This window comes from Tasmannia lanceolata, unplaced genomic scaffold (assembly GCF_043159265.1).
Source record: "Tasmannia lanceolata isolate RefF3 unplaced genomic scaffold, GAP_Taslan_0.1 ptg000008l, whole genome shotgun sequence".
Lineage (NCBI taxonomy): Eukaryota > Viridiplantae > Streptophyta > Magnoliopsida > Canellales > Winteraceae > Tasmannia > Tasmannia lanceolata.
The window spans coordinates 25,982,285-25,999,414 of record NW_027518685.1 but is presented as its reverse complement, the minus strand read 5'-3'; the positions used below and the strand labels follow the sequence as shown (position 1 = coordinate 25,999,414).

Below are 17,130 nucleotides of genomic sequence, written 5' to 3'. Positions count from 1 at the left end.
AAGCCAAAAAAAACCATCGGGTCCAGGGGCTTTATCTTTTGCCAGAGAAAATAGTGCTGATCGGATTTCCACCTCAGAGAAAGGGATTTCCAATCCGGCTGAGGCTTCCAGGCTTAAGCTAGCAAAACAAATGTCTTGAGGAATTGGGCGTAACATCCCATCAGCTGAGTATAAAGATCTGTAGAATTCAATAATTTCTTCAATAATTCGCTCATTGTCAGATACAATCTCCCCCTCCACTTCTAAGGATTCAATTCTATTCCTTCTTCTGCGAGCACTAGCCATGGCATGGAAGAAGGCTGTGTTTTTATCTCCCTCCAACAACCACTTGACTTGAGATCTTTGGCGCCAAGAGATTTCTTTAAGCATCAACAACTCTTTATGCTCTTGAATTAATCTTCCTTGTTGCTCATAATCCTCCACCGAGGCCAAACCACTCTCTGCCTCAAAGAGAGTGAGTCTTGGGCTGGGAAAGTTAGCCCACACCCTATCAAAGCATGTCATTGAGCTTCTCTGGTATTTTAATCTTTTTACAAGGTAATTTTCATCTTTATATGAGTTTATTTTTGTTCTTTTTTGAACCAAAAAATCTATCACGAGTATTTTGGTCATAAATTGATGGCATGGCCGCATTTGCAAATTTCACTCAAATGCGATGACTCGATTTGTAAATTGTCAAACTTGAAGACTATTTTTACAAATAAAGCAAAGTAGGAGACTTCATTTGCAAAAACCCCTCAAGTAAAATCGTTCACTGATGAGGTCAAGGTGGCAAACGACCAAATGAGGCCCGGATAGGTCCGCGGGTCGGATACGGCACTGCACGGAAGGGTTCACGGGCCATGCCGTGCCGGGCCGAAATCCTCGAGGCTAGGCACGGCACTGCCTCTCGGAACTTCCGAGAAAGTTTTTTTTTTGAACATTTCCGAGCAAGTTTTCTCACAGAATATTTCTGAGCAAGTTTTCACATAGAGACGTGTGTCTCTCTGATATGACCACAAATCAACGGCCAACTTCCACAAGGAACCGGCAATCACCCAAGCATCTCAGTGATTACACATATTAGCAGTTATGGGAAGTTATATTACTTGTGGTCATAATTCCAATGGAAGTTATTTTCAGTTATCTTATTTTCTGTTTAAAGGGATGATGTATTCACATTTGAAACGGTAGAATAATTATCATAATTCTCAATTTCATCTTCTCCCACTTCCATTTTCTGGAGGACCTGTCCTCGAAAACAGGGATCTATCATTGGTGCTTTCATTGATTCTTCTCCCATCATGGCAGAAGGAACCCGCCTCCGCATACTCGACGAAACAGTCACCAACCACACCGATCAACTCGCCACCATAACGGAGCAATTAGCCGCACTGGTCACCACTGTCACATCCTTTGACGGAAAGTTGGAGCAACTCCGTCTAAACCGCCACTCTCGCCAAACCGATTGAGGTTGATAGCCCTCAAGCTGTGAATTTTCAACAACGAATTGATTTGGACGAGTTTTTTTTTTTCTCAAGTTGAAACCCTCTCAACTTCAGTTGATGATGGGCAAAAACATACCCCAACTCGTTACAAAACCCTCTTGATTTGGAACAACCTTGCTACAGGGGGTAATTCTCTCCCTTTTACTAATAAATCATTTTGGGGTTTATTTCATCTTGGATTCCACATAAAATTGTTTGGATTTATTCCATCATGGAATCAACAGAAAATTAAAGTGGGTTTCTTCCATTGTTGAACCTCTGCCACTGGTTTATGAAAATATATGTTTTGGAAGAAAATACCCCCCAAACTAGCCGTTTGAAACAAATTTTGGGGGGTATTTTCAGGTTTTTCAAAAAAAATTTTTTTTTTAAAAAAAGGGGGAACCAGGGTCGCGGCCCGTGCCGTGCCGGCTTTCTGGGCCTCCCAACCAGGCCCGGCACGGTACGCATCACTGTAGCTATCTGTGGCGTGCCGGCCCGGCCGGGCCTGTTTGCCACCTTGATGATGAGGTACCCTGACAACCCATCCCCATCTAACAGGGTTTGATCCCTAGTTTTCAAGGAAAGTGATATATTCGCGCCGTTTTGCCCTGGACCACTCCTCTCTAGGTTATTTATGACTACCCTTTTACACTAAAGTGGATGGCTGAAGAAGAAAAAAGGGCAAATATAGCACTTCCCTTTTTTAAAGCTTTGATAACAAGGTGGGCCTCTCTGAATAAGCCCAAACCCAGTAGGCTAGTAGCCCTCACACTGAAACATTTAAACGCAATTTTGAGTCCAGTAAACATTTCTGGACTCAAAATCTATTCTCAAAATCCAAAACGAACACGGCATTAGCTGGGAAAGACTTGGAATTAGACTGATTTGTTTCTTTGGTTTCATGGGTTTTCTTTGATTGATAGGCTTTGATCAACGGTCATCTTCCAACTAAAAGTAAGACGCTCCTGAAATATCTATCCCCGAAATCCTATACGCAATCTAAATTTTTGGGTTTACCGTTTTTGAGTTTTTGGGCCTGATTTTCGGGTACTTTCGACTATTACCTTCTTTTATATGATGCGTGGCCTATAACCTCATATTTTTCAGAAAGTATGGTATGTCCCACACGATAGGATGATCCAAACCGTCCATTTGTTGAGCAACAACATAAATAGGTTGTGCCCCATAATTATTTACCATTCCTTTCTCCAAACATGTTGTACCCAATTCATGGGTTTGAGTTGAGTTGGTAGGACCCACTCTATCAGAACATATCACTGAGGCTTGGATGCCAATAGGGATTCTCAAGCAATCCCTAAGCAAAAAATGCACTTTGGATTACTTGTGTGTTTGTTTGACAAAGTAACACCCAAATCCTTAAAAAAATCATAAAAATAGAAAGAAAGAAGAGGTAACAATGTGTCACTTCCTATGCCAAATGAAATATTTTAAAAAAGACAAGATTTCATTTGTAATCCCCATCTTTCATCTCTTTCTCTCACTTTTTTTTTATTATCTCTATCCCTACAAAGTCTGAGTCACTTTGGACATTTTGGTTTTTTTATTAGTCAAAACAATCTACCATGGGCATTTTGGTAAAAAATTATGGCACATTCACCGTTCCATGGTGGTATTTTATGCTGACAAAATTTTTCCGTCTTCTTCTCCATCTCACACAATTTTTTCCGTTCGGTGGTGGGTACATATAAATATATATCTCCATTAACCTTTATATGATCTGATCAGAAGAGGGTGGAAAACCCAACCTCATTTGGTTATGGGTTTTCTTCAAGTCTTATAGTCTCTCACAGAGCCGAGCTGACCGGAAACCATGGCGATTGGACTTGCCGCAAAGAGCGAGACCGAGCGTTACAATGGCAGAATGACCACCTTTGTGATCCTCTCTTGCATGATGGCTGCCATGGGAGGAGTCCTCTTTGGTTATGACATCGGAATTTCAGGTCATTACCGATCCTTTTGTTCTTGTCATATTTCCTTCTTATATATCCTCACAAGTTACATCTGTTCCGTTAATGCTTTTATTCCCATTTTTCAAGGGAAATGATATCACCACAACCGTATTTTGGATGATGGCACTCCTCACTTTACTAAAAAGTACGGTATGGCCTGCACCATAGTATGATCCAAACCGTCCATTAGATGGGAGAGGGTTAGGATCAACCCTCTAATATTCGGTCCCTCTATAGATCGGAGAGATAGGATCAGCCTATGGAAATGATTTTTGGGGCACAACCTATTTAATTAGGCTGTGGCCCATCTAATGGATGGTTTGGATCATCCTATGGTGCGGGCCATATAGTACTTTTTAATAATGTGAGGAGCGCGATCATCAAAATATGGTAGTGGTGATATCATTCCCCTTATTTCAATACTGCTTTTTGAAATTTAAAATCCTTAGCCACGTTTGGCAACCATGAATATTAGTTCCTCAAGTGGAGAGAAGACTAGCGAGGGTAGTAGATTGTATGACCTAGGAGAGCTAGGGAAAATAAATTTTATTTTGATTAGAGTTTTTCTTTTCATTGTTTTTTCAGCCTTTTCTCACTCTATTCTCACTCATGCCCTCTATAGTTAGACCTCTTCCAATTTTTCCTTATAGGCAAGCTCGGTTTTGACGGGGACCCCTACTGGTCTGTTAGATAAAATGAAATTTGTTATATTCATGGGAACTAGACGTCATCCCTAACTCGGAAACATAAGAGAAGGAGATCCCAAATTTGGGATGGACAAATAAACAGAGCACTAAGCCTAGGAGTTCAAATTGCTCAATAACTCTTCAGTTACATAATCGACTAGCTTGATGGGAGCATGTTCCGATCTTTCGTAGCGTCTTAGGTAGCAGGGGTATTCCTTTGGAACGGTTTGCCATGGTTCACCTCCCTAGTCATCTCTCACCAATTGATAAACTAAAATTCCATGAATTATTTTTTTTAAACCTTTTGATATCAAATTCCCTTCCCCAAAAATTATTTCCTGAAATAAGGTTTGCTTCTCTTACAAGTTTCCAAACAGTTTTCATTGAATTTTAAATAAAAGATATGAAGGTGGTGTCACTTCCATGGAGCCATTTCTAAGGAAGTTCTTCCCAGAAGTGTACATCAAAGTGAAAGAGGATTCAAAAATCAGCAACTACTGCAAATTCGATAGCCAGCTCCTTACTATGTTCACGTCGTCTCTCTATATCGCTGGCCTCGTAGCCACTTTCTTCGCCTCGTGGGTCACACGTGCCTTTGGACGCAGGCCATCTATGCTCGCCGGAGGTGCTGCTTTTCTAGCCGGTGCAGCTCTTGGAGGAGCTGCACTCAATGTCTATATGCTTATCGTTGGCCGTATTTTGCTCGGAGTAGGGGTCGGATTTGCAAATCAGGTAGACTATTTTTTTTTTAATATCGTAAATAATTGAATTAATGGAGAAAAGAAACGTAGGAGAACCGCAACGATCGAGAAGATCGAACGATACAAAGAAACAAAGAAAGCCATTTGGCAGCTGAGTTTGGCACATGAGAACAGCCACCTCATATGAATTAAATGAATAAGACAAAATTTGCCACATAGTCAACCTGTGTGGCTATTCTCACATGCATGGGGAAATGGCTTTCCGTGAAACTGGCTAGCAAATCCATCAGTCATATCTTTACTGTAAAAATTTATTTGAGATTTATTAATGAACCCTTTATTATAATTGCACTAATTAAAACTACGTACAAACATAATATTCTACCATATCAAGGTCCCTTTTTTCGCTTTATCTTAATAGTTCTTTGTTTTCACGTTCTTATATATATATATATATATATATATATATATATATATAGGGCATGTTTGGCAACTATGAAAAAAGTATTCCATTTAGAATTGACATAAAGATACTCTGTAGCCATTACGAATCCATGCAAACGTCTCAACCAAACTTCTTCTTCAACCGAAGGAAAGAATATGCTCTGCAATAAGGAATAAGAATTGCAATCGAAGAACACAATCCAATAACCACAACTCTAATATATTGTTCTTTTTGTGAAACCATAACTAGGAGAGAATAACTCAAGTGTGCAAAACGTATAATCAAGAATTCAATTAAACTCCTCCACATCTCGTCCACTTCATCCTTTTATAAAGGAATAAGAGTCACATTACATGTAGGAATTCTAGCTATTAAGGAAAGATTCTTAAAGAAACCTAATAAAAACAAACTTTCTAAAATACTAACTCTTAAAGAATCCTAATAAAAATGAGGAATGCTAATCTCACTAGAGCCCTTCCAAAAAAAGGGTGAGAAGGGCTTTCCCATTGGTCAATATCCATTTATGATGGCACAAAAAATTGCAATATTATAAGTGTCATATATAGATATTGACAATGTGAGAGCCCTTCTATCCTTTTTTGCAAGGGTTCCTCTGAGTTTAGCATTCCTCAATAAAAATCAATAAAAATAGACTTTCTAAAATACTACGACTCTTAGCTGTTAAGGAAAGAAAAACTAAGAAAAGTAATCTTTAAGATGGGAAGGTTTCATAATAAGCTAAACTCTATTCAAACAGCATGAGTACTTTTGTCAATGTCCTCTATTCAAACACCTAAATTCTACTAAAGATTACAATGGGAAGGATATTACAGCCCTTAAATTAGGGATGCTAGCATCTCATTTTTTCTTATTGTATAGAGAAGGTCAAATCATCCTCCAATCGAAGAAAAGACACCCAAACCAAAAAATATTAATACACGATAGGACCATATACCGACTAAAACACGATTGGACCATCTACAGAGTAGTCAAAGCAACTTTATCCAAACAACCAAGTTGCGAAAGTATATGGTTTTTAAAAAGGAAGGAAAACACTTCACCATTGTAACACAAAGGCTGTGAGAATGACTGCCGCTCTTTTCTGAATGGTGGGGATTGGATCTCTCCCTCGTCTTCTAGCGCACTTATCATAACATATAGTTTCGTCTTTATCTTCCAAACGAAATCCAATTTTGCTACTGCCCAAAAGAAAAAGAAAGCACTTCTAAAAGGGTATTTCTTGGAAAATAAAGGGGAAAGTGGAATTGACGACGATTTCTTCAGGCCGTTTTGATACGCAGATTTTAGAATCTTAGATTTCCTCAAAATTGTAGTTGTGGGAGACGAGAGAGATTTTAGAATCTTGGATTTCCTTAAAATTGTAGTTGGGAGACGAGAGAAGAAGGAGATCGACTGCTTTACCTTTCTTTAGAATCTTGGATTTTAAGTAAGGAATACATGTTTTAGTAATCTCTCTGACATCCAATGACGGCTGGTTTCCTTATTCTCTTGTCTCCCACATATGATTTGGAGGAAATCCAAGATTCTAAAATCAGCGAATCCAAAAGCGCTCCATCATTTCCATTGTTTTTCACCTTTTGCAGGGATTCCAGCTCACTTTGTCTTCTTGTGCATGTGTCACACCACATTGTATTTATTTTCCAAAGGAAAAATTGCCAAAGGGTGACATCAAAATACGAGAATTGCCAATGGGGACACACTTTTGAAAAATTGTTAGAGAGGGACGAAATGGGGTTATCAAGTCTCAAAAGGGGGGTTATCAACCCTATGAATGGGGTTATCAAACTCTCAAAAGGGGGTTATCAACCCTCTTTAACAATGTTTCAAAAGTGTGTCCCCCGTTGGCAATTCTCGTATTTTGATGTCCCCCATTAGCAAAAATTCCTTTTCCAAACGAAATATCGTTTCCTGGCAGCCCTAAAGAATAACGAAAAAAACTTCATTAGTAGGATTTTATTTAGCCCTCAAAGAAACATGATGTGGAAACCGATTTGGAAACTTCAGTGTGGAGGTGGCTGACACGTTGACAACAACTTATTTTTTGCTTTTTATTAAAATGGCAAAACTGCCCTCCCTTGCAATGTGACATGCAAAGATATGTTCGGTTCCACTCTCGCTTAGCAGCACTCTTTAGAAAAAAAAAAAAAAACCTACTAATTCACCGAGCTTTGTTTGTAAAAAGCCTTAAATACTCATTTTTAAAACAAATACGTAAGACCCCTTCATTTCTCTTCATTTATAATCCTTAGTTTCTCTCCTTTTCTGGTATTCGATTATCCTTTACAACTCTCCAAGGCCCTCTGTTTCTGTGATTTTCTTTTGAAACTTGATTGATGGGTTTTTTTCCAGGGAAGAGGAAGACAAAAAAACAGTATAAAAAACTCCCAAGATCAAGCAAGAGGAAGCAAGAGAAGTTGATGGATAAAGAAAGAAAGAAAGAAAGAAAGAAAGAAAGAAGGAAAAAAGAAAACGAGAGGGAAAAAGGGAATGGGAAATTTTTAAAGAACACTTAATAATAGGAGAATGAGGGAAAAAATGTCGGAAAAAACTCTAAACATCTAGCAAGAAAAATAAGGATAAAATAAGAAGAAGAAAATATAAAGTAACCAACCCCATTGTTGTAAAATTTAATCTGGCCAATGGATGGAAGAAAAACTTATGGATAGACGTCTCATCTCAAGTAGCCCAAAATTGATATAGGGCAGTGATATCTTCCACTCTTCTAGGATAAAATTCCCCTTCTAGTCTACAACCGATGCAACACTACTCCAAACCGGTCTCTCTCGCATGAACCGTGGTGGGCCTCACAATTAATTTGTTGAAATCTTTGAACAAGATCCCACCCATATTTTTCAAAATGAAGTATACGGTCCACAGCATAGGATGATCCAAGCTGTGCATTTGATGGACCACAACGTAAATAGGTTGTGCCCCCAAAACCATTTCCATAGGATGATCACAACCCTCTGATCTATGCCGGTTTCCATAATACACAGTTTCTCTTTAGATTGGAGGGCTAGGATCATCCAATGGAAATGTTTTTAGGGGGCACAACCTATTTGCAAGTGGCCCATCAAATGGACAGTTTGGATCATTCTATGGTGTGGGCCGTACTGTTCATTTTGAAAACATTGCTCAAAGATTTAAACAAATTAATAGTTGTTCCCATCAATCGTTCATGTTGGAGAGAGACCGGTTTGGAGTAGTGTTTACATGTTGTGGAATCGAGGGGTGCCCAAAATCTAATCTAATACAATATTTAAAGGGAAATGTTATCAGCACTACTGTATTTTGATGAGGGCACTCCTCACTCTATTAAAAGTACAGTATGGCCCGCACCATAGGATGATCCAACCGTCCATTAGATGGGCCACAGCCTAAATAGGTTGTGCCCCAAAAATCATTTCCATAGGTTCTAACCCTCTATAGATCGGAGGGTTAGGATCAACCTATGGAAATGATTATTGGGGCACAGCCTATTTAATTAGGCTGTGGCCCATCTAATGGACGGTTTGGATCATCCTATGGTGCGGGCCATACCGTACTCTTAATAAAGTGAGGAGTGCCCTCATCAAAATACGATAGTGCTGATAACATTTCCCTATTTAAATTGAAAGCTATGGTGAGCAAAAGTTAAGGGTAACTATTTCAAATTAGAGGAAAGTGTTTCTGGGCTCGAGCTCAAATAGCTTATCTGAGCTCGAGCGTCAAAAACTCATGTGGGCTCACATTTTTGGCATAATCTGAAGCATTCATTTGAAAGGCCCTTATATGGATAGGGTGTGTACCAAAAATCAGAACAAAACATGACTACATACCGGTCTGGAGGAAGTTCCTCCAGCCCCTATAATAGCAGGGGGTGTGGAAATATCAAATCCATGGATACTTTTTATTTTCAAAAGGAATTGATATTTCCACACCCCTTGCTATTACACTATTAGCAAGGGGTCTGGAGGAACTTCCTATAACCCGTTTGGAGCCAAGTTTTATTCCAAAATCAGGTCCATAGGATCATCCTAACCCATCCAAAAGTTGAGGGAAAAATGGACAGATACTGTTTCTCCACAAATCTGCTCATATTTTCCGTCACAAATGGAAGGGTTAGGATGATCCTATGGACCTGATTTTTTGTGGGCACCCTATCAATGTAAGGGCCTTTCAAATGAATGCTTTGGATCACCCCAAAAAATTTGGCCCACGTGAGTTTTTGAGCTCGAGCTCAGATAAGTGTCACGCCCCAAGCCACTCACAAACATATTAATTTACAATCACAAGGCCTAGGGGTGTGACAGCGCCACATACCTGCAAAGTCGCCTTCACAAGCATGCAAGGCTAGCAATAACAGAATCATGCTCAAATAAACTAAATTCAAATGACTATCCAACCTCAAAATAAATAAATCCATTACAATCCATATTCAATTTCTCTCATCCCCATGCCCAAAAATAAAAATAAATTAAATGAGTCTAAAGCTCTCTAAAACTCACTAGTAACCTAAGAAAGCAAATAAAGAAATCTCCAGATAATCCTCCCTCGCTGCTCCAACGTCAAGTTGGAAATCACGCCTCATGATCTGAAATTGTTATATAAGGGTGAGCTAAACGCGCTCATGTGAAGTAATAAGAAAGATACACTAATAGATATGGCATCCAAAGCAAAATTAATCAAAAGACGGTAAGGCATTCAATGGTAATAATAATCGGTAATTCAATGGGCATCAATTTCAGAAGTAAGGCATTATTCAATTTCAATATTCGATAGGGGGTCGGAGTTTCAATAGTCAGAGTTTCTTGAGACATCGATAGTGCTATGTTTATTGATTCGATATTTGTCTACTATATGACAGTAATTACACTGGCCAGTGGTGTCTAAGTGCCAAAGGGATTATGCATTCCCCCATTGGCTAAGGGTTCAGAAATAAACTAGCATCTCAAGAAAAACCGATTCGATAATCAGAAGGTTAGGTATTCAATAGCATGTGGTTCAAAAAGTACATAATGGGTGTACAGTCTCAATCTATAAGGTATCATGGTTTTGAGTATTCAATAGGGTACAATAATCAATAATTTGAATTGGTTTTCAAAACAGTAAAGCATGTGAATAAAGAGAATATTGTCAAAAAGAGTTTGGCATAACCATTTCAATTGGGTACAATAATCAATAATTTGAATTGGTATTCAAAACAGTAAAGCATGTGAACAAAGATAATATTGTCAAAAAGGGTTTGGGATAACCCATCAGTATAGTACTTTATTACTCTCCTCGATTGTAGTTCGAAATCATTTTCACAGAACACCTTGGTCACCTACAATCAATATTATCCATATTCTCCATAAGTTCTATTATTAATATCAGTCCTATAAGGCATATATATCCTTTTACTACCATAAGACAGTAACCCATCCTATGGTAATTTTTAGTATTTTGGTGATATCATCATTTAAGAGTCTTCAAAAGTTTTTGAATCTATTTTTCACAGAAAGTACTCATTCCGGGCATATCCGTAGAGTATAAGAGTGTTGAAAACGAATAAGAAACGAATAAGTTATGAATTTCTAAAGTTTGGGAAAAAATTGTCGCGCCGGACGTCCTAGAATTCCGGACGTCCGCGGATCCATCTGTTGCCAAACTTGGTATACACGGACGTCTGTCATTTTTCCGGACGTCCGCCCCATGCGCGGACTTAGATTTCTCAAAAAATGCAATTTTCACCGTTTTTATCACTAAAACGGCCATATCTCCTTTGTTTGACATCTGATTCGCATGTGGTTGGATCCGTTGGACTCGTATTGAGGAGAGGAATCCATCTAATTCCATTCCACGCTCGATAGATCTAATTACAAAAATTAATCAAAGCTTTTAGGACATCCTTTAGATCATCATATATCATCCCGACGTCTTAATCTTATTCTCAATCCTTCGATTTCTTGTTTTAGTTTTCTTTCATTACACCTACGGATTATAAATGAGGGTTTAATTTCTTACCTCGATTCGCATCTCCGATTTCTTGACCTCGATCTTCGTCTCCTTCGATTTGCTTCTCTTTCTCTTCTATGGCTGCAGAAACAATTAGGGTTGGAGTTATGTTCCGCAGAACCCTAAATGATGTATTTATAGCTTTCTCCCTAACTCTAATGGGTTTTCAAAAGACAAAAACACCCTCCTCTTTCAAAGGGTACGGAATTTTAAGTAGGGGTATTTTTGGAATAAAATTTCGGGCGTTCACAATAAGCTTATCTCGCTCGAGCTCAGATACACTTTGCTGTTCAAATTATCACAGTATTGCCTTCTAATTTTTGAATGACCGTAAATCTCCTCGGGGGAGAGGGGGAGTTGTTTTAATATAACTGCCCAAAATCTATTCTATACAATATTTGGATCCAAAGCCATGGTGATCAAACGTTAAAGATAATTATTTCAAGTTATCACAGTATTGCCTTCAAATTTTTGGATGACCGTAAATCTCCTCATAGAGTATCAGCCCTTCTGGATCAAGGTATGTAAAACCAAGATGTTTCTAAGAGTTTTCCATGTTATGGTTCTCAAATTTTCAGTCAATTTCACGCCCATGCTCCACTTATTACCAGAGATCTTGAATCATTTGCATTTGGAAGTTCCATTCAGCAGAGGATAACTAAACATTCCAGTCCTAGTTCTCCCTCCCGGAGAACAGCCATTTGACTATGGGATTAAAAAACCTCGATTCTAAAATCTAAAAAATATCTTCTAGGATAATGGAAGAAAATTTCAGTATGGCATTGCTAACAAACCAGGATCTTATAGATACGACATTGACAGTCCAAGTAGAGGAGGAAGATGAGGATATTCTCAAAACCACCAAGTGCAAGCCAAAGATAATATTATATACGGGGTAACAACTTGATTTGAAAACTGATTAGGATCATAGTTAACTTCATTTCAAATTGTGTTTTTTTTTTTTTTTTTTTTTTTTTTTTCATTTAAAAAAAAACGCATTTTTAGATTTGCAATTTAAAACTTTTACGGCAAAAAGAAGAAGAAAAGAATTCAACATTACCTCTGCTATGTCTTATAAATGAATTTTTTTAAGCGTATTAAACATGTTTTTTCTTGCTTCGTTTATTTGACCATTTTTACTATATTTTTTGAACCAATTATGTATTAAACACGAATTTTTCGGAGTGCCATGCTATTATTACTTATTATTCATATTCCATATGGCGAAGGCATAGTCTTTCTTTTTTTTTCTCAAATAAAAAAAACTCATTGGCGCCAAGCGTGAGGGAATGCTAGACGTTTGGTAATTTCTCCTCCGACTAGGAGAAAAGATCCCATTGAAGCGGCTAATCCCATGCATATTGTATGTACGTCTGGTGGCACAAATTGCATAGTATCATAAATAGCTATTCCTGGTATTACCCATCCGCCGGGAGAGTTTATAAACAAATACAGATCCCTGGTATCATCATCTATACTGAGATATACCATGAGACAAACAATTTGATTCGAGATCTGTCTTGTTTTTTGTTGCTGTATCAGTATCACATTTTGCTAACTAAGTTTGAGGGTCTGTTTGGACGCTACTAATAGTCTAATAGATAAGTGGCGGGAAAGAAATAAGGATTCCCATGCCTTTACTTTCCTTTTTCTCTTGATTTTATTTCCAATCTAGAATGACAACCAAATAAAATTGGAAAACGGAAAAGGTGCACTTTTACTTTTACTTCCCACATTTTGGTGCATCCAAACGGACCCATGATCGGCCTAATATGGTTTGCTAGGGAGAGGAATTCCACTTAGACCGTCCCTCGTGTTCTTGGTTATGTTGGCAACTAGAGGGTTTGGTGCTTCTTTGTAGCGGGCTAGGGTTGTGTGGGGTCTTTTTCTCCGTTTTGGATTTCATCCCTTCTCTCTGTATAGGTTTGCGTGAATGTTTTGATTTCGTTCTGATCATCTCTTCCTTGGTTAGGTTAGGCAAGGGTGCCCTCATCTTGTTTATTGCTATTTTTTCTTGTCTTCATTATATTTTGAGGACCACCTAGGTCTGCATTGAGGTTTAATTGCATTAAAAATAATGTTTTGGATTTTGGAGTTTTATGATTATATTGGTCTGGATTAGAGCCGAGTAGATTCCTTTCACCTTCTTTAGAATTTTTTCTAAGGGATTCAATTAGCCGATCTCAACTAATTTGGGACAAAGGCTTTGTTGAGTTGAGTTGAGTTGAGTTGAGTTGAGTATGATTATATTGGTCTGGAACTTTCAAGGTCCCCGGTTTTGAAGGGCTGATACTCAAAAAATTTGAAACACTTGCACTCATTGTCTAATCACCGTCAAAAATTCTAAGGTGGCTAGCTGTTAGGTTAGGCAAGGGTGCCCTCATCTTGTTTATTGCTATTTTTTCTTGTCTTCATTATATTTTGAGGACCACCTAGGTCTGCATTGAGGTTTAATTGCATTAAAATAATGTTTTGGATTTTGGAGTTTTATGATTATATTGGTCTGGATTAGAGCCGAGTAGATTCCTTTCACCTTCTTCAGAATTTTTTCTAAAGGATTCAATTAGCCGATCTCAACTAATTTGGGACAAAGGCATTGTTGAGTTGAGTTGAGTTGAGTATGTTTATATTGGTCTGGAACTTTCAAGGTCCCCGGTTTTGAAGGGCTGATACTCAAAAAATTTGAAACACTTGCACTCATTGTCTAATCACCGTAAAAAATTCTAAGGTGGCTGTTAGGTTAGGCAAGGGTGCCCTCATCTTGTTTATTGCTATTTTTTCTTGTCTTCATTATATTTTGAGGACCACCTAGGTCTGCATTGAGGTTTAATTGCATTAAAAATAATGTTTTGGATTTTGGAGTTTTATGATTATATTGGTCTGGGCAGAATTTTTTCTAAAGGATTCAATTAGCCGATCTCAACTAATTTGGGACAAAGGCTTTGTTGAGTTGAGTTGAGTTGAGTTGAGTTGAGTTGAGTATGATTATATTGGTCTGGAACTTTCAAGGTCCCCGGTTTTGAAGGGCTGATACTCAAAAAATTTGAAACACTTGCACTCATTGTCTAATCACCGTCAAAAATTCTAAGGTGGCTGTTCTCACCTGCAAAAGTCGGCCAACAAACTGTCTTTCGACAAAATTGCCTAGCAAATTCCTTTTTTTAAAGCTTAGTAACTTGTTAGTTCTGACAAAATTGCTTGCCAACTTTGCAGTTGGTTGTACAAGAAAAATAAAATGGCCACAAGACAAGAGACAACAAAAGCAAAGCCTAAGGCTAAAACAACCACCCATAAATTCCACTAAGTTGATGTAAAAAATATCTACACAATATGAAAGAATTGTGTAGGTTTCCTTATTAAGGCAACGTGAACCATGTGGGAAGCTCAAAAGCTTTTGAGCCGTGTATTACATATTGATATATTGGCTGATTAAAACAGCCGATCTAACAATTGAGGTGTTGTGGCGATTAAGGGTGCAATTCGGGCCCAGTTGGGTTGGGTTGAGGCCATCCCTAGGAATCAAAGCCTCAACCTTAACCTGACCCAACCCGTCTTTAAATCTCTCAGCCTTAACCCAACCCGTCTAACTTAATAAACCGGGCGAGCTGAGCTGGGTCAAATTAGGTTTGGGTTGGCCCGAGCAAAAAGAAAAAAAAAACCATAATTCTAAGATTGTAAAAATTAATGCAATAAAATTAGGGGTACTTTGTCAGCTTCAGATGGGTCGGGTTGCCCAAGGGCTAAACCCTAACCCAACCCGAAATTAAATCGGGCTGGATTTCTCAACCCTAACTAAACCCAACTAGAGTTGAAATCGGGTTGAATCCGTCATGTTCGGGTTAAGACTGACCGAAGTTGCACCCCTTGTGCAACTGTTATCAATTGTGGTGTTTCCTATTGATCTTGGGAGTATTCCAATGGATACATCTAGGCTTGTGTGACAAGACAATCTAGACCGTCCATATGGCGACCTCAAACACGGCTGTTCAATATCCACATGTTAGAAACCACACCTTTTGTTTGTTTGATTGGTGGTAAGCTGGGGTTTGGCAAGCCCTTACCATTGTATTAAGATAAAAATATATTACAATGGAGAGTACAAACACTAACCCTATCCCTAGATACAGTATCTAAGAAGAAAAGGGTGTACGTAGAAAGGATCCCAGATGATACAAATTCTCCTAACTGAGTCATCACACAACTCTCAATTCCACACTTTAGTTTTTCTCCTATATCTCATCCATATGATCCATCTTCATTTTGCAGTCAGTCCCATTGTATCTATCAGAGATGGCTCCTCCACAATATAGAGGAGGAATCGACACCGGGTTCCACGTCTTTATCAGCATCGGAGTTCTTTCAGCAAACCTCATCAACTTCGGAACCGAAAAGATCGAAGGAGATTGGGGGTGGCGAATCTCTCTTATGATGGCTGCAGTTCCAGCTTTAATCTTAACTCTAGGCGCCATTTTACTTCCGGAAACTCCAAACAGCCTCATCACACAAAACAATGATCACAACAAAGCCATGGCAATGCTACAGAAGATTAGAGGCACTACAGATGTCCAAGCAGAGTTTGATGATCTCATAAACGCTAGTGTGGTTTCAAAAACTATAGACCACCCATTCAGAAAAATCATGGAACGGAAGTACAGACCTCAGCTAGTAATGGCAATTGCAATCCCATTCTTCCAACAAGTGACAGGAATCAATGTTGTTTCCTTCTACGCACCGCTTTTATTTCGAGCAATCGGTCTTGGAGAGAGTGGTTCGCTCATGTCAGTTGTGGTGATTGGACTTGTGGGAACCATTGCAGGCATCCCGACGATGATGATTGTAGATAGATTGGGGCGACGGGTTATGTTTATGGTTGGAGGAATTCTTATGTTCATTTCACAATTGATGGTTGGAGGAATACTGGCGGTGAAGCTCGGTGATCATGGTGGTTTGAGTACAGGCTATGCTTATTTGGTTTTGGTTTTGATCTGTATATATATTGTTGGCTTTGGGTGGTCTTGGGGGCCAGTGGGTTGGTTGGTTCCAAGTGAAATTTTCCAGTTGGAGATCAGATCAATCGGGCAGAGTATAGTAGTGGCAGTGGGCTTTTTATTCATTTTCATCATTGCTCAGACATTTCTATCTATGCTCTGTCATTTTAAGTCTGGCATCTTCTTCTTTTTCGGAGGATGGGTAGCGGTGATGACTGTATTTATCTACTTTTTATTGCCAGAGACTAAGAACATACCGATCGAACAGATGAATCGAGTATGGATGGAGCATTGGTTCTGGAAAAGGTTTGTTGGAGAGGGAAACAAGGAGAGGAAGTTAGATGTGGCAGTTGTGATGGGATCAAGCCTGTGATGATGAATGGAGGAAGATTGTGATTATCATGGAAGTAAAGATTTTTGTATTTCACTGCATTACAAGTAAAAGGTAGAAGATAAACACAAAGAAACCCACTTCTTCGGATTATGTAACTATCTCTGTTAAAGCCCAGCTAAGTATCAATCATGGTTTCAAATTTCGGTTTCGGAATGCGTTTCATTCCTCACCGAAACCGAAATTTCGAAGATGTTTGCAGTCATTATGGATGAATTATCAAGCTGGTTTGTGTTCCTGCTTTCACTGATATATATTTTTTTGATGGGTTATGGCTTTCACTGATATTTAGAAATGGGATGGGTAACTTGCCGGAGCCCTAGCTGTGAAACAACCAGCTAGTCCAAAAGCTTAAGATGTTGGAGATGGCATCTTTTTAACTTTAACACTCCCCCTCATGTGTGGCTCCTCTTTTAAGGGATGGCCTACACATGGCACATGTGACCCGTCTTTTGGGTTGGCAATTACGTGTGGATTTTTTAT

General features: G+C 38.7%; 1 protein-coding gene across 2 annotated transcripts; it reads left to right on the top strand.

The window, feature by feature from the left end:
- Window positions 1-3,143: 3,143 nt before the first annotated feature.
- Window positions 3,144-16,891, top strand: LOC143884980 (hexose carrier protein HEX6-like). Of its 2 annotated transcripts, none has more exons than XM_077388885.1 (3): window positions 3,144-3,430; window positions 4,535-4,857; window positions 15,535-16,891. In XM_077388885.1, exons 1-3 carry the CDS (start codon window positions 3,301-3,303, stop codon window positions 16,627-16,629), a joined length of 1,548 nt encoding a protein of 515 aa, XP_077245000.1. In that variant the 5' UTR covers window positions 3,144-3,300; the 3' UTR covers window positions 16,630-16,891. The 2 variants fall into 2 exon arrangements, with proteins under 2 accessions (XP_077245000.1, XP_077245001.1); XM_077388886.1 differs by having other exon boundaries at window positions 3,292-3,430; window positions 4,527-4,857.
- Window positions 16,892-17,130: the final 239 nt, after the last annotated feature.

Excerpts from the sequence above, each read along its gene's own strand:
- LOC143884980 (XM_077388885.1), top strand. The coding sequence starts at position 3,301 with ATGGCGATTGGACTTGCCGCAAAGAGCGAGACCGAGCGTTACAATGGC. Across the intron at positions 3,431-4,534 it reads TTATGACATCGGAATTTCAG|GTGGTGTCACTTCCATGGAG; the intron begins GTCATTACCGAT and ends AAAGATATGAAG. Across the intron at positions 4,858-15,534 it reads GGGTCGGATTTGCAAATCAG|TCAGTCCCATTGTATCTATC; the intron begins GTAGACTATTTT and ends TTCATTTTGCAG.